At 43.0% G+C, this 25,183-nt stretch overlaps 1 protein-coding gene across 1 annotated transcript in view; it reads right to left on the bottom strand.

Annotated features, from left to right (window-relative positions):
- Window positions 1-585: 585 nt before the first annotated feature.
- ofcc1 (orofacial cleft 1 candidate 1) overlaps window positions 586-25,183 on the bottom strand; it is a 78,468-nt gene continuing 53,870 nt past the window's right edge. The window contains exons 21-24 of the mRNA XM_041961729.1: window positions 23,498-23,657; window positions 6,468-6,665; window positions 962-1,100; window positions 586-744 (exon numbers count right to left, since the gene is read on the bottom strand). Of these exons, the coding sequence (XP_041817663.1) occupies window positions 671-744; window positions 962-1,100; window positions 6,468-6,665; window positions 23,498-23,657 (571 nt within the window). The 3' untranslated portion in view covers window positions 586-670. The remainder of the gene's footprint in view (window positions 745-961; window positions 1,101-6,467; window positions 6,666-23,497; window positions 23,658-25,183) is intronic.

Below are 25,183 nucleotides of genomic sequence, written 5' to 3'. Positions count from 1 at the left end.
CAACGACATCAGCCCCGATTCCCATCTCCCCGCGCCCTGCGCCAGAGACACATGCTAATAAGCTCACAACCTTTAATTAAGCAATATGTGTAAGTAGGCAGCCATTATGGCCTGATTTGTGAGCCACTTCATTACACTGAGCACCGGCTAGCAGACACATATTCAATACAAATCAAGCTGGCTTGAATATTATCCTGCTTAATGTGAGGCCAATATTGATATTTTATCACTCGTGTTCTGATTAGTGACTTTTGGGATCTTCATTTTTCACTGTGTTGAGGCAGCGCTGAACACCTAACGACCTGCATTCATTAGGAGTGTTGCTGAACATTGTTTATTAGCTTAGCAATAGCTTAGCAGTTCACATGCGCTCACATGTCAGAGGGGTCCGAGAGCAATGCAATATCATATTATTCTTTATTCTGGTGAGTCAAGCTTCTGTCTTTTTCCTTTTTGACTATTTTAATCTTTTTCTTTCTGTCATTTAAAGTTACAGTACCCAGGAAGTACTGCACAAATATGCAGCACACACAAGCATGTTTGACTAGTTTGAAAAAGCTGTTGAAAGTAGGATTACACAGCTCATTGCAGAGGCTATAAGTCAAACAGATGGTTGATCAGATGACTTACATTAGTTTAAGGTCCAACTATCTCTTCCATTGCTTTGATGTCATTGGTTGAGGTCTTGCAGCGCAAAACTGGAGCCACACCCGCTTCCTCCTACTGGCTCAACACGATGGGACCCTGAGGGAACGAAACGTCGGATGAAACCGAAAATTCTGCTAAACAAACAGCAGGTAGGAAGGGTGTGGGGGTAAAAAGGTCACATGTGTGACCTGAGGAGACGAGGACTACTGAATGTGTGCCTTTCTATGTGTGCCCTCAAACACAGCGAGCTGTGAGAAAAACGTACTTTTGTTATCCCAATAAAGCTGATTTTTATATGGAGGCAATCACTCACGCCCAAATAGTTTCTTCCGTTTCCGCAGCTGGAGCAGAGCACTTGCGCCTTCCTTGTCCTCTCTCTGATTGGCAGAGCCCTGACTTTGGCAGGACACCATCCTCGCCGCATTGTCCACCACTTCCACGTCACCGATCACCTTCAGAAAAAACCCGAGAGAGTCAGCAAGGAAACTTAACAATAAATGAGCAGTACAACAATGTTAAACCCTGTTCCAGGATGCCCCCTGGCAAAATGTATCAAGCATCTCAAAGTACAGGTTGAACTTGGATGACAGTGACTGAGATTGGCAGGAGAACTGCTATTTTCCTCGAGGCCTGCGAGTAGTGTTGTCATGCATAGTCTCTGCCTCTGTCCTGGTGCTTAGAGTGAACTTGGAGAAGAAGCAGAAATGGAGACTTTATATGACACACTACCTCTGGTCCCAGAGGGGAAACAGCTCTCACAACTCTGGGTTGGCCTACTTATGTACAGTGATATGAAATACAACTTAAATCTCACTGGTATGAGCCATGATGGAATGATACATTGTCATTTCCTCTAAAAACTAAACATATTTTTAGCACAAATACATGACAAAAAAATGCACTCAATGGAAATGTGATGGATAAATAACGGAAATTTAATATAATGACGGGTTAAGTCAAAATTACCTCTGCATTCTTTCCGCACATCTATATTTCATTACGGCAGCATCAAGCAGTCATGTCAGAGAGGTGGGCTGGCACTTTTCACAAGTTGCAAATTATACAGATAGAGCAGCAATTGAGCAAACTTTAAAAAAATGTGCCACAGAGTGCTCCTTTATCTAAAACCAGTATAAACTTGCCAGATAATTACATGCGGTGTACTTTGGAGAAGTCCTCCTGCTAAGCAGATATGGCTGCCAGGGAGGCATTAATCTCCTCATGCAACATACAGTACGTAGCCAAGGACACCCCCCCCACTCCCTCTCTCTCTTCATGTCTGTGTCTCTCTTAGCCACACACACCACATACAGAAAAGACAGCACACACACAGCACACAGAGCGCACTCACTTCCTGTATAAATCATATTCATATTTCTGAGGGCTGCCGATGACCTCACGGCAAATGAAGCGTGGGTCCTCAGCTCCGCAGCGGCAATCAAACGTGCGGCAGAGTAATTACAAAAGAGGGGTAGGAGGCAGAATTGATGCGGTTTGTCAATTAATGTTGCTGCAAGGTGTTTTTTCGAAAGGTTAACTTCTTCATATTCTCTGCATGCCAAATTAGGTCAATATTGGTCCGGCGAAGAGTCGTCGTCACGCGCAGGCGGACGGTGGGCTGAGTCATGCAAAGGCAAGACAAAGGGTCCTTGTTAATGAGAGTTTTGATGGCATATCAAGATGATGAGGTGTCCCTCGTGAAAGCACGGGCCTCTTTGCGCTTTACAACTCTGCGTTGCTCTGCCTTTCATTTCTCATATTCTCAATTCATCATCATCAGTGTCATTGTCACCCCTCATCTTCATATTTATCAGCTTTGTCACCGTTATTATAAAAATCTACAAACTATAAGGGGATATCCTCTCCTGATGATACAAACCATGCATAATACAACACAGTCACAAGATAATTTAATGCAATACAGTTAAAACCTTACCATGTGAATAAACTGCATACCTTTTGTTTCTACAAATGGTTAAGTACATCACCCCACCCACACACAAAAAAAAAGGGAGAAAAAAAAGCGCAGCTGAAATTGCAGAGAAAAGTGTTTTTATTTATACAAGTCGCTGGAGATGCTCATCATCAGCGTTTTTTCCGAGCCATAAATAATTTGCGCAGAGAGGTAATATTCAAGCTGGCAGAGCCTTAGTTGTGCATCTTTAATGGAAGTTTTACAGAAGCTGAGCCAGTTCTTGCATATGCTGCTGCCTCCCATATGGAGGATAGGAGACAAAAGGAGCACAGTTGGCTTGTCCTATCTTTTTATAAGTCCATCGACACTTAAATGCTAGCCCCGGAGAAAAAAACGACACAGGGGGACATAAACCCACTGTGGTTTTAGGAGGGAAGATAATGACTTTGCCTGCATTAATTTCTTCATCAGCCATCTTGTTTCTTCAGACAGAGTGGTTATGAGGCCTTCTCTGAAGGTCTTAGGTTATATAGATGCATTTCCCTGCATAATATCAGCCCTAACAGTTGTTGTCAGCAGTGCATTTTGTGAGTTGGCAGCTGGGGAACATCTGTTTATAGGTAATGAGTGTTTGAAAAGCAACACCTCACTTTACCTTTAATGTCTTTTATTGGAGCACACTGATGGGAGCGTAGCTTTAACTTTTTGTATTGTTGTGATTCAGCTGGAAGATTCCTTCAACGCGGTCAATATTACAGACACCTGCCCTGGGCAACGCGCTGAATGAGAGCATATGATGGATCATTAATATTAACTTTCTTTAAACAGAATTCAATATGCAAGTCAAATAAAGACTTCATTATCATTATATTCTTTACTGCACACCCACAACTCCTTCCACTCCTACTTCCTGCTAGCGATGCAGCACAGAAAAGAAAAGAAAAGAAAAGAAAAGAAAAAATCAGTCACCAGAGTTGGTTCAATAATGGCTGAATAAACAACAGAAATATTTAGTTTCTCATGACTCTCAGTCTCCAGCAGATCAAACAGGACACACCTCGCTGTTCTGTTCCTTCCAAACAGTGTGTAACAGTGTCTATAGCTCAGGGCACTTCTTCCAGGACTTGCTTTTTAAGGTGTTCGTTTAGACAAATTTTGGGTGTAAATTTAAGAGTATTATGCAAAGCTGCTGGCCCCTGGAGCTGTGGTCATGTTAGTCTAAGGGAGGAGAAAGTCCTCGGGGGCATTGGTGTCCAGGACACTGCCTGCGAAAACAGAGCTCTTTAAAGGAAATGAGCCATCCGTCAATATTTCCTCAGTAAATGGAAACAGACTTCTTAAGTAGCAGGATTAGTCTTTTAACTAACTGGATGATGGAGTCACGTTATTACACAGTCAAACAAAGTTGTTATTTTTTTTGTCATTGTCACCTCCCTATTTCAAGCGTCATCTGCCCTCATGATCAGGATTTTGAAACAGAATATAAAAAACAACAAACATATTATGCTAGATACAACTATAATGTCTAAAAAGCAGATTTTCTTGTGAATAATACACGTCCTAAGTTGAAATGTTTGGCCAAAAGTAACGACATGTTGCAAGAAAGCCTGTGTGAAGATGGCAAATTTACCACCACAAATAAGTAAAACAAATGACGTTAGTTTTTCACGCTCAAACAGGATTCGTGCTAGATAATACTTCGTCTAGTGACATAGCTGTGTAGCCACATCACCATAAAGCATGCTATTATTCAGATAAGTGAATAACGTAGGCCTAATAAGCCTATATGGGAAAGCCCATAAAATTGCTTTAAAATGTCATAAATCTAAGAACAGAGGGGAACTTCTCTACATTAGTGTGGTCACTGCATCTCATAGTAGAGCCTTTTTCTATTTCATTCTATATTTTTTATCTATTTAATTTTTTCTAGAGTGCTTCTACGGCTGTTATTTCTCTCGGAGGAGCTGTCACCTTACATCTGAAGGCCAGTTTGTACACAGCGCCCTGTCACAGTGTGTATATCGCTGCCAGAATTATATAAAGCACTAATAAAATCAGCTCAAGTGTTCTTCCGAGTGCTGGGGATGCCCTTTGGTGATTCCTGGATCTTGCTCTATACATAAAACCAGTCTATATATTCAGGGGAGGATTAGCTTTGAATATGTAAAGTGGGGGTCCGTGCTGCGAGGCGGAGGGGAATGGCGTAGTGCTCTCTCGGCGATGCTGAGCATCGGTGTTATCGCGCCCCACTACCAGCGGGTGAAAGAGGATGCCACCGGCATCTCTTGCTACTGGAGGTCCCTGCCTGTTAAGTTGCAAGGAACAGACAGCAACACCCAAGGGACACAGTGTGTGTGAGAAAAGAGAGCAACAGAAAGATAGAGTATGTGTGTGTGTGAATGCGTTTCCCAAGGACAGCAACACCTATCTTTCACTTAAGGTGGCCTCCATGCAACTCGCTTCACAGCTTAAAGAATGGAGAGTCAGCACAGTAGAGGTGATCTAGAAGAGATGCCAGGAATTCATCCCTTCGCTCCCAGTGAGCTCAGGTTGTGTGCGTCTGCGTTATGAGCGCTGTAAATTTTGCGTCGGCATCTGCTTTTGCGTGTATATGCAAACGGTGAGTGTGTTTGTGTCTAGCACAAGATTTGTTTTCACAGTAAGTGAAGTGTGTTTGTCGGCGTCAATGAGTGTGTGCTGTTTGGAGACGAACAATCCCCCCCCAGATGTCTCATCTGCTATGCACGGGTCTAGAGGCTACACACACGCACACACACACACACATAGACAATGCGACACCAGTAATAAATATACCATGCTGTGTGTTTACTCACATCACTCAAATTATGACGGAGAACCATTAGAACGCAAAAGAGCCTCAGAGCTAATTGTCAGCGCGTAACCCCCCCCCCCCCCTTCCTTCCTCACTCCTCTGACATTCAAACTTCAAAATATTAATTTTGTTGGGATGATCCAGGTTGCTCTTGGGCGACTGACAGAATGATTGAGGAAAGGAATGACTTCTTGCTTCTGCAGCAGTTGTCAGAAAGCACTACTTTTAATTAGGCAACAATCTGTGAGCCAGTCTGTTTCTGACCTGCCTGTCTTGCAGGGACTTGGAGGACGAGGAGCTAAATATAAGTTGCAATAATTGCAACGCACTGCAAAGTTAGGCAGCATTGTGTGCTTTTTTTTCCTGTCTCAAATTACATTTCATCATAAGTCATAACGCAGTGTTAAACAGGATGGGGCGCTGGAATTTTTATTACAGCATACAGATTGTAAATGGTTGTTACAGGCAGAGGAGGCCAACATAAAGGTGAGTTTCGCTGACTTTTAGTAAGTAGCAGCTTCGTTCACATGATGAAGTAAGTCTTGACTTGTTTCTCAGGGCAAATCCTGTCATTTTTCATTTGAAAGGAAGAAATAATTTGAATCTGGCTTTACCCGAGGAAAAAATAAAACTCTGTCACGGTCATTCACCCTTTCAGACCACAGAGCTGTACTGTTGTCTTTTTATTGTTCTGAAAGCAGAATAATGAACTAGTTGCTGCATCGGTTTCTGTCCCTCTCCCCTTCTTACTCTCTTCAAAGAGGGAGGAGAGAGAGCCAGGAAAGGAGGGAGTGTTCTGTGAACGTCCAACCCATCTCTCCCACCTTCTCCACTCCCACCCTTTGTCTTTTTCTCTTCATTTCTCCATCTTGGCGTGAGGTTATGTGCTCTCTCTGTGGTAATGGTCACAAAACTACTTGCTTTTAATCCCACCGCCAATATCATGCAGTAGAATTGACCCTAAATATTGTCAATCACATGTTTCCAGGAGTACAACAGGAACCATGAAGCCTCAAGAATATTGTGAAAATGTTTTTTGGACACACTGTATATAACATGTTGATACTCCACCTCAATGATAGCCCCATCTGGCTGTCGGAGGAAATGCCTGTGTCTGTGTTTCAGCCCACTCAGGTATAGGGTGTAGATTGCCACATGGGTGCTGGTCTCTCCCTCTGGTAGAGGTGCACCATCCCTTGGGGGTTCACTAGGGGCTGCAGAGCCTGCCAAGGGGTCTTCCACTGTCCAGATATAGTCATAGACCGCCACCTAATGAACCACAGATAAAAAGGGGGATGATGATGGACTGTGAGGAGGGACTGTAAGCTTGTGGAAAGCTCTGATAATTATGTTCAAACTGAGAAGACATTCAAAAAAGCATTAGAAAATGAAGGCAATAATAAATAAGTTTCTATCAAACCTGGTATACATTCAGTGTCAAAACACTCTTCAGCCTTCACAACAGAATATTGAGAGCATGTGACAATATACTGTGAGTACATGTGGGAAAAATCCTCAATCCTCATGACACAAAAATGAGCACTAGCAACTTTCAAAAATCCATGTACAACATATTAAAATCAGGCTTGAACCTGTACCTTGCAAGCGGCGGAGATGTTAATTTTAATTACGCACAACTGCAGCCACCAGATAAGCACCACTGGCGTGCAGTACATCAGCGCGCTAATTCCTAGTAGTGCATGAGTCCTATGGGGCCTGATCTGTGGCAGGTAAAGAGACAGGTTGTGTTTGTGATCATGCATACGTATGTGTAATCCTGGTGGCAGGTTTGTTTATGACTCTTTCTCTCTCTGTGTGTGTGTGTGTGTGTGTGTATGTGTACTGGGGGCTTACACACCTGTAATGCACTGCCCCTCTGTGTTAGGGTGAGACACGTGGAGCAAGCAGAGCATGTAACATGTTATATAGGTCATGTAACTCGAAGTCATCCATGTGTGAAGATCATGGAAGCTCTCTTGCTTCCTGATAGTGTCTGCTGGTGAAGGCTTGAGTGTCTGATCGCATGCATTACAGAGGCTCATATACACTTTATTATTTACAAGACAAAGTAGTAAATCCCTATGCACACATAGTAAATATAATGAAAATATGACAGAACTGCTTTGTCTGACATAAATCCCAAATTCATATTCCAGGCTGTCAGGAAAACATAGGCCCAAATCTATGAGAGACCTTTTAACTGTGTGTGTGTGTGTGTGTGCATATTCTGATGCAAACTTTAACTCTCACACCACAGACTCAGACCAGTTGAAACCTCATGCACACACACACAGTCAGTCACAAAGACGAGGAAGTTTTTCAAGTAATTTGCAAAACTCAAGGTGACCCCCTAATTGGCTGCGTAATTATGATTGGTCTAAAAATACAGAAAAAGGAAAAAAGGCAAACTCATTCAGCGGGCCATGAGTGGCAGGGTCAAGCTGAAGGAGAGGTTTAATTTGGCGGCGTATCGATGTCACCCCGCACTTATAAACGGTTAGCCAAACACAACTCAAGGCACTTCACCGAGAAAACAGTGGGAGCCATTACCCCACTTGTAATTAGAGCCGTTGCATAAACTGCGAACCAGACAGCCCCATGAGTAGAAAGGACCTTATTGTCAAAATGTCACGAGGGCAGTGAGAGACAAGACTAGCAAAGAACATTTAAAGAAGTTGTGTGTGAGTGTGTCTGCAAGGGGGATGCATCTCTTCAACGCTAATTAAGACGCTCATTAGTGAAATCGCCTCAACTGCGCCTTGCCTCCAGCTTGGCCTCGGCCCACACTGGGGGAAACTGATTACCTGAATTCCTTAAGTAATCAGCACCTCTGCTAGGCAGCAATCAGTCTGTTTGGATAGTGTGTGTATGTTGATTTGCTGCTTTTTTTTTTTCTTTTAGAGGAAACAGAAGTGGGAGTGTGCAGAAAATCCTAGGTCTCTTCCTGTGTCGTGGTTCTTGGCTTGTTCGTGATACAGTAAGTAATCACAAACATTTGAAGTCACGAATGTGGGAAAGAAACTGAGTGAGAAAACATCCTTTCCCCGCTGTACTGGTCACAGGAAGTGTGCCTATGACCCGGTTAAGGCCCCAGTCCAGGATTTTATAAACCAAGCTGTACAGTGGTGATAGAAACACCATGGATTCAGCCTCTGTGCTCTAAGTCACTTTGGTTCAACACACCTGCTTAAATTTCCCTGTGTGGTGTGCATGTGTATGTATTTTGGCTTGCATGAAAATAGATTTTTTTGATGTTAGCCATGCCACCATCCTACGCTAATTAGCACGTGAAATCCAGTTGACAAGACTAGACAAAAGCTTGAAAAGGTGTTTGTGTGTTCGGTTTGGGTGATGCCATTTCATGCAATGCACCATGGCTCTCAGGATGCATCATTGCTGAGACACAAAAAGCAAAGAGCATTAGAGGGCCTGTCTGCTCTACACTACTCTGTTCTGGTCTGTTGTGTTGCGTTATGGTGCTAGCCTGGCTTCTAGCCCTAGCGTGAGTGCTCTCTCCACTCCACCATTGTTCCATTTGATAGCACTAAGTGACTGATTTAGGTTCAATGCCTGCATGGAGCAGACAGGCCAGCTGTGGGTTAAGCAGATAGCATTCAAGTGAGCTAACCCAATTCAAACCCAATCAAGCCGGGATTTATTGTTGGGGTCTGTATTTAGAAATCTGATAGAGTCTGCATCAGTCCCTTGACTTGCATCAGGAGAGACGGGCCTTATTTCTTAGCGGAGGACTATAAACGGCAAACCATGTTTTCCAGCAGGGACATAAATTTCAGGATTTGTAGACATTACCGCAAATGCACACAGAGAATGGGAGGGAGGGACAGGGGCACAGGAAGTGGGGATGGCACAGCTGCAGACATGGCTCCATGGTTCACAAATATAGTCTGTCTGTCTTTCTGGGAGAAGATGCGATTTCACACCTCCCGAATCATACCATACCACATATGAATGCAGAAGAAAAGCAATCAGCACTTAAATACAGGCGCCTGTGCAAAGCTTTTCTCCTTAAAAATCCACTGTGACTTGTAATAAAATTTGACTGACCTGTCAATCATTTCATTCAAGTGTGTGCAAATAGAAAGTCTGTCAAGAGATGGATTTGGAATTCCTTTGCTGTTTTGTTAGTTTGAGGCCAAAAAATAGGCATCACTGCCTCGGAGATAAAAGGATAAATGCACCACATTCTAAAAGGGATATTCTTTTGTGTTATATTTAAAAAGTGACCCATATTCATATCTAAATTAGGATTTAAACTTGCAAATAACAGCTTAAAAGAGGGCAGATAGTTTCTGGGAATTAAATAGTAATTTTCCACTGGGTGACAGGCTCGTCTAGCAATAGCTGTGTCTGGGAGAGGTGCAGTGTATTTTATGCATTTATCTCACATGTCCTTCACTGTCACAAATATCAATGTCTGACATTTTCCTCCATTATGTGACATGTCGGATATAAACACGGTGTCTCGAGTTGACCATTATTAAAAAAGAACACTTCTTCTGTGACCCCGGTTCAGCACGTCCCTGCTGACAGCCAAAACAGTTCCCAAACTTGACCCTGTGACCTTGCAGCAAACTTTGCTATTTTCAGATGATAATCAAAACACAGTGTCAAAGTGGGACCCAATCACAGGCCTACAGAGCACATCAGAAGTCAGCCGTAGCCAATTAATGCATGCCTTGATCCACCATTTTCATAATGCAAACATAAGGGGGATGCATCACTGATTAATAAACACAAACTAACAAGGCCCCAGAGTGAGCTTTCATAGTATCAAATATGAAGCTTTTATTGGGAATAATATGAGTGTACGTGTGCGTCCACCTAAGTTAACTAAGTTGTTTGCATTAGTGTGTGATATATGAGTGCATGTGTGTGTGTGTGTGTGTGTGTGTGTGTGTGTGTGTGTACTTGTGTGTGTGACTTAAGGGAGAAGAGAAGGAAACGTCTCAATGGGCAGGCAGACTGAGCCGGGCTGGCGAGTGTCCAGGACAGGAGCCTAAGGCGTGGGCACGAACAGGCCTGTCAGTCCCCCTGATCCCTTAATGATTGATCCAAACTAGATAGCCATCATTACCATTCGTGCACTCTCTCTTCCCCAGGTCTCCCTTCCTCTGTCTAATTTTACCTTCCATTTGCATGTTCCCATGGACTAATTAAATCTTCCCCCCCCCCCCCCCCCTCTCTCTCTCTCTCTCTCTCTCTCTCTCTACCTCACCCGCTGTCTTTCTTCCTCTCTCCATGTCCATTGGTATGAAAAATAATGCAGCACATTTTTGGCACATTATTATGTATGAAATGTGAGGGCATAATGTATTCCAGTTGGTTGAAGTTCTCCAGACCCTGCCTGTAATGAGCGCAACAGACGTAGACCGGCTACACAGCCTGTTTGAATGCTCTACCTCCAGTTCCTCCCCTCGCCATCTCTCTCGCCATCTCCCCTCTTGAAGACAAAAGCTGCTGACCTTCCCTCCGTCGACAATACACACACTTTGTCCTGCCTTTTCCCACCCTTTGCGCAGCTCATACTTGGGAGGGCTGGGGTTTTCTCCTGCCACTGCCTTGATCATTTTGGTTTGTAGTTCTGTCCCACTTGGCTTTAATTTACAGTGGGAAAATAATTAGAATCTCACTTTTGCGAAGAGTGGAGTGAAAATGTAAACAATGCTTCCCTGCGGGCGGGTGCTTCATCACTTTGACAGGTGCATTTGAATTTGCCTGGGTGGCGGACAGGGTTGGTTATTTATGTGTCAGTCGCACATGGAAGCCCCGGCTGTGGCTGAGACTATGGTTGGGACTGAGACTAGGGAAGAGATTGGAACTCTGCGGAGTGGGGGTTTAGATTTGGGAGAAAACTGAAGATGGTTCTGGACCTGGTACTTGGAATGAGAATGGGGCTTGTTTTGGCTCTTAGTAGGGGCCATGTTTGGACTGGGAAAGGAGCTTAAAGTGGGTGAAGTGAGGTGCGGGCTGAGGATGGGGAAGAGTATGAGTATAAATACCTGGAGGAGACTAAATTAAGAGAAGGGAGTGACATTTACATTTAATACTTTAACATTCTTACAATATTAATGTTTTTTTATCTGTCTACATCAGTGTGAGCAGTCTGAGAAACATGTAAAATCCATATTGATGACTAGACACTTCTAGATCTCTGGTGTTCACCAACGAGGCAGTTAGTGCTGAAGTTCAACTACCAATGAATAAAAACTCTTTGGGATCCCAGAAAGCAAACATACATACATACTCGATACAACCGGCCAACAAAAATGAACCGAAGTGATGCCTCTTGAGTCTAAAAGACAAGCTTAGTGATTCACCTACAACTCCGGCGTTACCTCCTGTAGTCCAGCGAGTGTGCTGCCGCCATCTCCAAGGAATGGCTAGCCTGGGAGCAGGTTGTTAGGTGTTGGGTCCACAGAGTAGAGAGGATGGGGTTGGAGAATAATCCCATTCTATAAGAATCTTGAACTATGAACTTTCTGGCTCGTTGCCAGGGGGTGACTGGTTAATTATGTTAGATGGGCATATTTTCTGAATTGATTAATATTCTTCGGGCTGGATGGGACCAAGTTTTGGTGGACCAGATGTGCCCTGTGGGCTGACAGTTGATGCTTTGTAAGGTGACCTGGTTATTAGTCAAATCTTTTTATTTAGATAAAATAGAGACATTGGTCAACACTGTATCCAATGTTTTCATTACCAGCTTTCATTCTAAAATGTCTGCAATCAAACCTTTATCATGTGACTCCTGAACTACCCTGCTTGCCTCGCAGAAGAATGTAAGAGGCAGGTAATCAAGTCATGGCAACAGATGAGGCCTAATGGTGCCTGTGATGCTTTTCATTAATGAATGATGGAAGATTTAGAGAGGAAAGGATCATTCTTTTGTAGCAAGCAAATATAATATCAGGGCAATGGAAACTGTCAGGGATGCTGTCACAGAGGTTTGATATGTGACGAGCACCACAGGACTGTTATGCCAAATATGATGCAATGGTAATATACCAGCATTCTGAATTGTTTGTCTAATAGAAATGTCTTATTTGCTTAACTTTATCAATCACTGTATGAAAAATACTGTTTCTTAAACTTAAAATGGTGATTTTAATGAACATCTAGCTACCTCAGTATTTATATCGTCACTGTAATGTTATTGTTGCCATTTGACACTGATTTTTCTGTACATTTCAAAACAAAAGACAGTCATTAAATGGAACATGGAACATGGAAACGCAGTGGGCACACAGCACAGATAAAGCAGAAAGGAGCATCAATGATTATTGCCAAGTGAGAGAAGAGGTAGACATGGTTGCTTCTTTTGTCCACAGATCCACACACACACACACACACACACACACACACACACCACACACACAGTAACACTCATCTACATGCTAACACACACACACACACACACACATCCATGCTTACAAACAGACAAAGCCTCACACAGTGAGGCAACGCATGCGTGCATCTCCAGTGCCTGCGGGCACTCGGGGCTAGGCAGCAGGGAGTGGGGGGAGGAAGGGAGGGGAGGGTTGTGGGGAGATGGGGAGGAGGGGGGAGAGGAGTGTGTACTGTGCAGAGGCTCTCTAAGCTATAGAGGGTCAATCTCTGCACTCCACCACCACCACCGCCCAGTCTGTCGGAGCTGGCCCGGGTTCAAGGCCTGTTCGCTGAGCACTGGGTTCATGCCACAGACACGGACTGTATGTAGGCACACAAACACACGCGCCAACACGGGCTCATGGACGCACGCACCAACACACACGCTCACACACCAAATATGAAATAATGGGCGCACATACTGCAGTGCAGACGCACAAGCTTCATACGTCAGGGGTCACACTGCACAAATGCACATGCTCATTCACAGAGATATCAACGCATGCATGTAAGCACACACTGGCTTCATGCAACACATACACACGCAAGGCCAAGACAGGCTACAGCACACTGCACATGGCTGGGAACAGACCGAACCACAAAGCATAAAAGACCACCGACATACATGCATGGATAAGCCAAGCAATGTCAGCCATTAGGATGGAAATAGATATGCTATTATTGTAAATTTGGCCAATATGTGGACGGTCGGCAGATATAATTGGAGCAGCTTGAAAATGGCATGGATGCACACTGTCTGCGTTGGGCCTGATTTGGCTGAAGCAAAGGTCTGTGTCTGGTTAAACGCACCACTGGACAAGACAGGCTACCCATTCATATTTGCATGCAGGGACACACAAACATATGCACACACACACACACAAACACACACACAGAGTGACAAAATGGCTAGTACGCTACGGTGGCTTTCATCCACCCTCCTCTCATTACTGTGCGTATAAAACGAGGATCATTGCCTATAAATATTTCAACTTGAGCAATCATAGTTAAAGTGCAATAACACACTTCATCTAAAAGTAGCACAGACCAAATTGGACTTCGAGAAAAAAGATAAACAAGCAACAATGACTATATTTACAGTCAGAATAAACCGAACAACTTTAAAAGAGATTATCCGTGAGATAATATCTCTGAGTGCCTGAGATAATCCATAAAATAAGATATGCATAATTCACTGGTACTAATCTCCTTAGCAGAAAATAAAGCCTACTCCCAGCCTACAGTAAACAACTCAGATAGTAGCCCATCTTCAACACCATGTCTGACTCACCCTGAGCCCTAAGGAGATCACTTTTCCAGGTTTGTTCTGAAGCACGTTGGAGTTTACCTGCAACTTTCTTAAACAAAGGAAAATGTGCGTGCTCCTCGTTTGCTTCTTCCACTGTCTGCTCACAAATGACTGAGAGTTATATTTTAATCAGCTTTCTGTTCAATGTCTTTAATCTAATCCACGTCAGGAGTCATGTACAAGGCTGATTAAAACACTGAACATGTTAAACTAAGGACTCCACCTGTAAATATGTAACCTCATATAAGCCAGATGCAAGTATTAAAAAGTGTATTCATGTAAATTGAATATTAGCAATAAGATGAAATGTAGGTTTATAATAAGAAGTAAAGCATGTGCATCCATGCACATTAAAGCACTTGCCTCTATTCAAACTTTAATTTGCACCTGCCTCGAGAGACCAGGCAGTCCTACTGTTTAGTATTTTTAAAGGCAACACCAATCAAACCATGATACCTCACACCAAACTAATTCAGTGTTCGTAGACATGCCTCCTTCAGGTAATCCTTCAAAACGCATTTGCTCACTTTAAGTGTACGGAACACATATTTTAAGACGTTGTGCTCGATTCTCAAAATGTCAGGTGCCCGGGCTTCGTATTAAGATGCTGCAGACAGATGCCAAAGTTGAGTATTGCCTTTGATATCCAAAATTTGACTTTGGAGTAGCTTCAACCTAATCAGGCCTCGGAGGCTGGAGGTGATAAGTATCCAAGCCAATAACCCGAAATGAGAGCTGGGAATCAGTGGTAAGGCGCACGCACACACACCCTCACACACACACACACACACACACACACACACACACACACACACTCCTCTGTCGGAAAGATACTGTACATGTACATGCACACACACACACACTGTCTCTTTAAGGTTATGAGTGAAACCCTTATGAAAAAAAAAAAAAACCTTCCAAATGTCTATCTCTCCTCGGGATGTCATGTGGGGCTGTTAAGACGCGACACCTGTCACAATCACCAGACCTTCCTCATCCCCTCCGGGCCGCAGGAAGCGGCCAAGGTCAAACTCTTTAAAGGAAAGGAAGGGAGAAAGGGGAAAAGAAGTGACTAACGACGGACAGTCACAAAGAATCAGATCTGTCAAGTTCAAGCTGCAAAACCTCTGTGGAGTCAGAGGCTTTATGTGCATCTTCGTATGCGTGTCTGAGCGAAAATTACATACAGCGCAGCCCCTGTTTGTTGTAAGTATGAATGCATTTCTTCAGCTGACATAATTAACTTCTGTTTCCACAATGATTACATCCTACTGGTCTACACATGTAACATCAATCACTGAAATGTTTTGGTTAAGCTACATTCCTCTGGACAGATATGAGCCAGGCGGTTTGGTGGCGAAACCTCTGGCGTAAGATGAGTCCTCTTAATTTTTGTTACGTGTGTGCACAACTGCTAAAATCTTTTCTCACTCTTCAGCAGCCCAATTTGTTGCCTTCTGTTTCACATTAAGGGATGGCAACGGGGCAGGCTCCTTCGTTCTTGTCCTGATGGAGGAGGAAGGAGGGGAGGTGGAAAAGCGTCTGAAAGTGGTGAAAACCTGGCTTCAATCTAACTTCTTCCAGCTGGACGTGTTTTGACAGCTGACCGGCAAAGCTTCCCGTTATAAAGAAATTCAAAGAAAAAATCTCTTCGTCATCGATGGAGCCACAAGAGGCAAGTGTCCGAAACAATCTGAAGGATACAATATTTGGAAATAATCTCTGAGAATCTTTGGCTGATCCTTTTGTGTGACACGGATGTCGTCCATACTCTCGGCCGCTAACTAAAGGCGCTTCCTTCTTTTGACTCTTTTTCGCTCCCTCACTCCCTCCCTCTTTTCGCTCTGACAGAAAAGCCTGCCCAGGCCCAGGCTTTGGTAGATAATGACATCCTCTCCCTGGATTAATTGTGAGGGACACATTAAGCAATGGGGCTGACACTCCCTGTAATTAAACTGTTCACACCGACGAGTTCATACTGGAACACTTTCTCCTTTTTCTCTCTCCGTCTACCACGCTGGAACGCTGGGCCTGTTTAGGAATGGGATGAGACATTACAGTGGCGTGTTTGTGGGGGGAGTGAGTGCATCACATTGTGGAATTCAAACAAAAACCGGATGAAACTCAAGATCTTTTGTTCATATAACTAGACTGATCAATTGGCCTGACATTTATCAATAAAAAATAAAACTATGACAATAACATGACCCCACATTTTACAACACCTGCTTTTAGATATAAGAAATATATAAGGTATAATGTGTTTTACATTGCTTAAATGCATTGTAAATGCCAAAATGAATCAATATATAATACATACTGCTTGAAGCTACAAATTACTACCATATATAAGAAAGTAAAAGTATAACTTATTTCCTCAGTGACTACAAAACACTAAACAATAGCCCCAAACTCCTGAATACATCAAGTCCTCAACATATAAGATGACCCCTACTATTTCAAATGTAATTTCTAGAGAGAAAAAAAAGAGCAATTCTTTCATAATACATAACCGTTGCCCTACTTTAGAGAGGCTTCACCCTCTGATGGGGCTCTATGGGCTAAAGGATGAACCCTGCTGTGATCCTGACACTATAGAGCCTATGAGTCATACGCTACCTGAGAAGAGTGAGCCATAACACAGAGTACTGAAATTGATTTTAACCATATAGAATATTAGCCTGCAGTCATAGTGATCACCTATTTGCCAACCTTTGTTCGTTAAGCAACTGAAATTACCTGTGTCTGCAGACCCTCTGAGACACTGGTAATAGCTCTTCTTGCGTGCGTGCCCTCATGTGCCCTTGTCTCTGGAGAAAGCTATGTATGGCTATTGTGTATGGTGCTAAACAGAGGTCAAAGAAGAGGCACATGTATCATAGAGAACAATGCTGACTGAAATAAGAGTGCCAGGGACTGACTAATGGAGAATAGCTGACCTCCCATAGCTCTTTTAAAGTAGAGGTAAATGTGCGCTGCAAATAGCTCTTAAAGAGCTGTTTTGTGGAAAGGTTGTTTTTTTAAGTCACTGAGTGAAAGTCGATGCTTACATACTTCAATGGCTCCACGTGCAGTATGTAAAAAATCAGAATCATAATTCTAAAAAGGTATTATGTATGAATATTAGTTTGATGGTGTTCCCTCAGCGATAACAACTATTCTGTTTTAATTCCAGCACTACTTTAAATGGGTCAGTCTGCATGGATGTGTTTTGTGTCCATAAAATCTTATGAATCGAGAAGGAGGTGAGTGTACATGTGTTTGATTCTTATCTGTTTTTTTCTCTCTTCTTTTTTAACCACCGTGCGCCGCTTTCACACATTACTGCCCAGCAAAGTCCATGACCTTTTCAGGAACACAGGCATGTAGCCTTTGCAGTCATATCTCATATTGAGCTCTCTAATGTTCTGACTGTGGAAGCTGTGCTTGCTGCTACGTCGCTCCTGTCCTTGCCTGCCCGCTTGCCATCGCCTGGGGCCGTTGGGCCCCTCAGCGCTGTCCACTGAAAAAAAAAAAAAAAAACCCATCCGCTGTAATTGAAGAAGCCACTCTGATGTGACGTGCACGTGCAAGCGCGCAGCAAGGTTTGCGTGCATGTGCTCACACTTACAGACAGCGCATGACGGTATACACACAGACATAGTGTAGAAATGCACACTGTGCACAGGCTAAGCATGTGAAGGCACACACATGCACGCACACTGACCACATTGCCCCTGCTGGGGGTTACTGGGGGGTTTGGAGGACTCCAGTGACCCTGCACTTACACACACGCACACACACACCACAGACCAGCAGCTGCCCTCTGACTCTAGACGACCCCTCCTGTGCTCCTGAAGCACTCAGCTCCTCCTCTCCTCTCCTGGTGTTCCTGTGTTGCTGTTGTGGGTTCCTGTTCAGGAGCTGAGGGTTCTATTGTTGTGTGACAGCGGTTCCTGTGTATCCTGTCACGGCCTGCTGCTCCCTCTGTCCGCCTTCCTCTCAAATGCTTCTTCTTCCTTTATTCGAGTGTAGATTTGCTTCTCAGGTGGCCTCATACTCACTTTACTGTACTATTTTGATACACAAGGCTGATGGGCAAACCAGTTGAAGTGCTCCTTTATGAGTACTGTGTGTGTCATTGTCTTGAGTTTAAACTGTGTTGCTTAGTTGTAGAGAGTTTGGAGGACATGCAGATTTTATGATGTCAAACCTCCTCATTTATAGTGATAGCTTACATGAAATTATAGTGAGTAAGGTGGAAGAGGTGTGTCTTCCTAAGGCTATTCAGAGCTTCACAAGTTTATGTTCTGTAACAAATTGCAGCTGCAGCATATTATTTTGGAGAGGCAATGTAGAATATTTCTGAATTAACTTTAGCAATGAGATTAAAGCTACAATTTTTCTTTTTCGTCACAAGGTAATTGGCTGGAAAAAGGATGACCCTGGTATCTCTCTGGTCAGGTGGTACCATCATATCGCTGCTGTCGGTTAAGATGGAGCACACATCTTCCATGATTAACAGCCAGCCTCCCAGACTCAGGTTATCATTACCACTCCAATCTGTGCTGTTTGACTCTCAACAGGTTTACTCCCCACCAACCATGCTGCTGTTGCAAAGCACCTTGGGTGTTCCCAAACTCGCCCGCTGGTAACCCATTACCTCGACATACGGAGACAAACTGCACGAAGGTACGCAAATGTTGATGCAATCAGGTTGCGAAAACATCTCCAGGGCCACCACACAGACCCCCTCTCTCCCCTCCCTCCCCCCCCCCCCCCCCCCGACTTCTTTTAATCTCTCCCTCTCTCCTTCAATTATCACAATGTCACCACCACCACCACTGGGAAAGTTTCCTTTCGGTGAATTAACAGGAAGAGAGCTTTGCAGCGGGTAAGCTGGCGCTCTACTCTGTCATTGTCATAGCGGTGGCTCTGACAAAACAGTTTGCGTACCTGCTTAAGTATTACAGAAATTAACACCTCCCTTCCAGGTACAGTAATCAAGGGGGTGACGGGAGACAATTAATTAGGTCCATCTGCATCACTGCCTTTACATAATTAATGGGGCTCATTACTGAAGCACTACTATGATGTGGAGCATGCTAGCACCCTCACTAGCTCAGAGCATGATAGTATTAAAAGCACTTGGAAAATAACAATTCTTGTTTGTTTGTTTCATTTGTCAAACTTGCCTCTAATTCATTAATCTGCAGTGTCAAGCGCAGTCCTCTATCAAAATCTGTCAACTTTTGATTGGCTTATTGCACAGGCTTTGTTAGCCTTCATGCTAAACCATCTTAAAGACGAGGACACAGTCACAGTTCCCTTAATCTAAGCTTCACTGCCAGTTTTCTCAGGAGAGTTGACTTTTTCTGGAATCTGGCCTTCTGCATGTTTTTGACTTTTAGCTACAGTAATTATTTCTTGTGCACATCGCTACATCCAGTTTTTATCAGACAGAAATGCCACCAACATGCTAGATAATGAATGCAGAGACATGTACTTTACTGCACCATGCGACAACTCAATCAATCACACGTCGTTGTCACGGTTCTAATAATAATATACTAATGAAAAATTTCCACGACCATAGTGTAAAGTGTAAAAGGTTTGACATCTGCTACACATATAAAAAGCAGTGTGGTCCAAAAAGTGCGAAGTAAGTCTTAAAGAATGTCAATTATGAAAAATGCTATATTTGATGGGTGAGGTAATGCCCTCCTCTCTCAGCTGCTATCCACAACACTTGGGGCTAATGATCTTTGACGGAAACTCATTCTTTTTCCTTCCTTCCTGTGATCAAATTAAAGAGCACACAGGTAGATAGGTTCTTGACTCATTCACCCTCTTAGCTTAGCCAGTAAGCTCCACTGCTGACATCTTAACCTGAGAGTAATATTTAAACCTCGAAGCAACTCAAACGATCATATGGCATGGAGGAATCTATAATATAAAGTTAATTGGTGAGAAAGTAAAAATTAGATTATGTTTTATGACTGCCTTGTGAAAATTACAAGTTTGATAATAATAGGCCATTTGCAGGTTGGTTATTGAATGTGGATTCTTTTTTTATTGTTTCAGTGCTGGAGGGAGATACAGCGTCACAGAGATTTTGCTGAGTTCTAAGTTACAGCACAGACTATCCAGAAAACTAGTCTTAACCTGATTGATTAAAATAATCTAGTATTTTGTTTAGCATGCTTTAACTTTACATTTTTTTATGTTCTCGGTAGTAAAGACAAACCTCTGATACTCTGCACACTGCACACTTTGCTCTATAAATGGCAAACTTATAGCCTGTTCTTTTATGTATATCTTATATTATTTTTTTGTGCAAAAATAATGGAGAGTCTGCTTCTCCCACCTGTATGTTTTCCCATTATAGTTGATACTGCAGGTGATCTGACCAGTAATGGAAGTTAAGGTACAAGAGACCCTGAAATTCCAGGCACACGGCTTGGTTGGTCAAGCTCAGTGCAAACTGGCTGACATATTTCTAACTTGTTTCTATTCGGGGTTTCCTGGCTGATGCACAGTCAAAAAACAAATTGCTACCTGTGATCCAATGCAGTGCAAACACCTCTATAGGGTCCTATAGAAGAGGTATTAAAATTGCTGCTGCATGTTATAACCTACATTAAAGGAGCAGATTAACCTTAAGAGACTCACTTGTGATTCTTTAAATCATTTTCCATTTGCAGTTGCCCTGTCTGGCACCTGACATGCAGCTGGTATCACATTAGGCTAAAACGAACAAGAGGTATTTGCTGCTCCTGGTTGCCCCAGATCTGATTTGTTGAAAATGTCATACTTTATCCTTTTAAGAGAATATTGTTCAATAACTTTCTAAAATTGGCTCAATATCAGACTGCTGCTGTTCCTGTGAGTGCCTTGTTTTCCTTCTCCTCATCCCTCCTTTCTCTCACTCAGCTAATGAAGGCCTCGTGGCCCACTGTTATTAAAATTACGCCCTTGCCTCTGATATTAATTGGGTCCGTAATAAGGAATGCGTCGGATTCATTATTTAATTGCAAGGGCACATTTGGAATACAGTTTCTGAAATGTATTTTTAATGAAAAACACTACATCCTGACCTAATCATATCAACCTTATTCTATCTAATTAAGGATGCAAAAAATCATTAGAGTTGCAAAATATTAGTTTCAGCTCTGTCGGGCTGCTCCTTTGCTCGCCTTCATGAATATATTTTTTTTCCTGTCTATGATAAATAGTTAATGAGGGAAAAATGACAAAAATTTGCATGTAGGCAAATTAGTCTAATAGGGATATGTCTTTGCTGAGTTAGGAAAGTGACCCTTTTCACAGGAGAAATTGTTACAATAATTATGAAATAATGGCAAGGCCCATCTTATTTTGATGAAAAATGGCCGGCTTGAATAATGTAAAAATCATAAAATGCAATAACCCTAAATTTTCATCATGCTGGAGAATGTGTTAACGTGTTAGCATTTTATCAGTTTAATAATGCCAAATTAGAGACAATATGAAGTATGCTGTAATTGTTGCTGTGGAGGGAGCTCTGCAGTAATGCACAGATGATTTAGCAGTGCCACCATAGCAAGAGGCCATCAGCAGCCAAATGAAGCATTTGCTTAATCACAAACTTTAGGAGTGTAATTTCTTTCAAAGTCTCCAAACATTGGGAGGTTCAATTTCCCCCCAGTAAACAGGTCCATCACCATCCCATTAGCAGCAGTGTAGTCACCTCTCGGAGCCACGGCTGCATTTCATTAAGGCTTACAAGGCAGGTATATATATATTAAAAAAAAGGACTTGGGAAAAATTGTGTATGCATGTAGTTACGCAAAACACAACACAAATATCATCTTGTGAGTTTAGTATCAAATTATAAAACAGTTTCAAGGAAGATAAATAATGCCTTTTTCAAGAATCAACATCAATATTCATCATCTTCTGAAGAAGAAGCAGGAGCACATGAAGTGAGTCGAATGATGGTTTCTATTCTAGCATTATGGAGCTTTCTATGATGGCACATAGTCCTCAGTAAAGCTTGTGGCACAGCTGATCAACACTGTTCAACACTAACTTGTCAGACGCTGATTAATGAACTGCAATCATTATTCCCATTTGTGTGACAAGTGTGATGAATTCCAGGTGGACACGATCTTGTATTTAGTAATGGTAATCGTGTATTCATCGGTTGAAACTCTGTCAATCAGTACTCGAGAATGTTCTGTGAAAGGTCTGCCTCTGATTGTGTTTGCAGAGATGCAGTTTGCCTCCGTTCACACTGTGGGGAGCAGTCCTTCAAAGTGTCGGCTCATTTGTAAATGTGGGATCTCACTACCTTGACCCTCACGAAACATAATTTGGATTAGCCTGTTTTTACTCCCTTGTCAGACAAAATTGTGCATAATTTCTTAACAGCCGCTCCATCTTTCACCAGCAACAGTGAGTCTACTGTAGTTTCTGGCTCCATTTTACCCCTTTACAGCCATATGAACTCGCGCAAGCAAAGAGCAAGGGAGTTAATGAACACGGAGAACACCGAGCGATGTGTGCCACTAACAAATCCTGGAGAACAAATTAAAGTGGGCTGCGGTTTGATCGCTGTGTTCCATTTCCCTTATCTCAACAAGTCACATTTTCAATCACTATGCAAAGATTTTACATCGGGTGTAGGCTCGGTGCTAATACACTGCCCTTCCCTCTGTCATCACCATCGACCTACGCTGGGCTGTCAAACACGCGACAGCCTCTCCCCAGCACTAGTAATTTCATGGGGACATGCAGTTATGTGAACTGGAGTCCTGCATTCCCTGTGACACCAAGCTGTCCAGTGTAGCATATGCACCCCGGTATGTGTGTTGATTGAGCAGTCTTTCTTTAATGAAATATCTTCGGAAATTGGTTTCCACAGACTAATCAGGCAGCCCGCTAGCTGAGTTTCTGTTTTGGTAATTATCTTGTACTAATTAGAATGAAGCTAAAGACCTCTGAGATGAATTCTCAGCTTTCTGAAATGTAACTAAAGAAAATGCAATGATATAAAATGAACCGATTCTATACATCTGCTCAGATGTAATATCTTCGTTAAAGTGACCAAACTGAACGTGATATTGGTGAGCAGTTTGATGCCAGGCCCATCGCAGCCTGCCACTAAATGTTCCTTTCAGTATCAGACTCATCCTTCCACAGCCAGTCTTTCGTTCAGCACCACGTGGCAGAAACCTCCCGAGGTTACAAACAACCGACTGTTGTTCCTCTCCTATACACGCACCAATCTAACAGATTAGTATCAGTGACCTTTTGGCTCATTCTCTCGTTAGGAAAACATCCATTAGCCCAATTAATCTCCAAGGGTTTGAGGAGAAGATCATTGTCTGGAGAGACAGAAGAGTCTGCAGTGTGGTGAGATGCTTACCTTGCGTCTCTCCCCATTGAAGCCTCTCCACTGCTCCGCTTTCTTGACAATGTAGCTCAGTTCCTGATTGGACAGCTCCAGGTCTTGAGGCAGGAAGTACGTCCCCTCCTTGGCTGTGAGCCGCTGAAAGACGTCCAGCATGCGACCGCCGTTGTGGAATCTGCAAGGTGTGGTGTGAGAGAGAGGAAGTGAGGAAGGGGAGGTGGTAGCAGGAGTGACGCCATACTGAATCACTGTCTTTGCCCCGTAAAGGTCAGGTGGGGTTAAATGTCAAAGCAAGGAAAAGCGTGCATCTTCGCCTTGTGTCACAGATGATGATTGTGGATAACTAGCTGTGAGGCTACCTCAACGCCAAACAGCATCATTGCCTCTTTTTTACTGTCACATTGGCTGGCTTTTATAGAACAGGTCATATCACAGCTAACCCAACTCGCTGGAAGAACACATGACTCTTCTATTGATTACACAAAGCATGTTTGCAGTGTAAGTATAATACATCAATTCAAAGAAAATGAAAGAGCAAAAGGAATCAAACAAATTGGCCTGTGAGTGGGAAGCACTTTGTTAACACAAGCTGACTGTAGCGGCGTCTGTGTTTGGCTGTGTGTCTGCGTGGTTGTACATCTGTTAATGTGTGGGAGTCAGATCCTGGGATATTCTTCAGTGTTAATGCTGAGCTTCAAAGATGGCAGATGCAACGGACGTGCTGGTTGCAGATATGTCTGGAGAGACCGGCCTGAGTCACAAGAAAACGTTCGGCACAGCAGAAGGCATATTGATTCATACCTCCAGATGAGCGCACATCACCAAAGTGTTGTTTTTCTTTCGCCACACAAGGGTGCATGCAGCCAACCCCTAAAAAGAATCACCATGTCTGTAAACAAATGCCTTGGCTGACCATCAAAACCAGAAGACCTTGTGCCCTTCCATAGAGATTCTAGTCTGTCAGAGGGTAATCAACTCTCAAATAAAACCAACATCAAGGAGACCGGGATTTAGACAAGAAGCTGGTACGGAGCTTTGAACCTAGCATCATTCCCCATCGCTCTTGGGAGAGGCATGTTTGTAGAATCTTGACCTCAGACACAGGAATAGCATGCATTCATTTTCATCCTACACTTGAATTGTGCTTCTCATTCATTTATGCAGTCTCTCTCTTGGAGGAATTCACCATCTTTGTATCTTTGTGCTTCAGAACTGGCTCAATTCCTTCTCGTTGGGAGTGCCCTGAATGTAAGTACGTGTTACTTATATCTGCGGTATGAAATGGATGATAAGGCTCTCGTCGGCTCCTCTTCAGTATGGGGGTCACCTTAAGGACATGTGTCATAAACTTATGGAACACATTTCAACAGAATATTAATGACAACATGACCACAGTGGACAAAAAGCGAAGGGTGTTTTTGTGTGGGAAACCTATGTACAATAAATATATTCAAACTGAATTTCAAGGATTATGCAATGTTTTCTATCTTTGACAAAATTAATTATGGGAACATGCTAAATTACTCTTTTATTGCCAAAGGATGAATTTTACAAAATATGACAGCCAATCAGTGCATGTTTCCTTTAAGAAAACGCTATCAATGACTCACTGTCCCCATGCACATACAAACCCGCACAAACACAGTATTTGTGCAACTACGTTATTTTTTAGTCGTGAACCTTGTAATCATTTGGATGTAA

Source organism: Chelmon rostratus, chromosome 20, assembly GCF_017976325.1.
Source record: "Chelmon rostratus isolate fCheRos1 chromosome 20, fCheRos1.pri, whole genome shotgun sequence".
Taxonomy (NCBI): domain Eukaryota; kingdom Metazoa; phylum Chordata; class Actinopteri; order Chaetodontiformes; family Chaetodontidae; genus Chelmon; species Chelmon rostratus.
The sequence above is the reverse complement of the archived record's forward strand: the minus strand, read 5'-3'. Positions and strand labels throughout refer to the sequence as shown.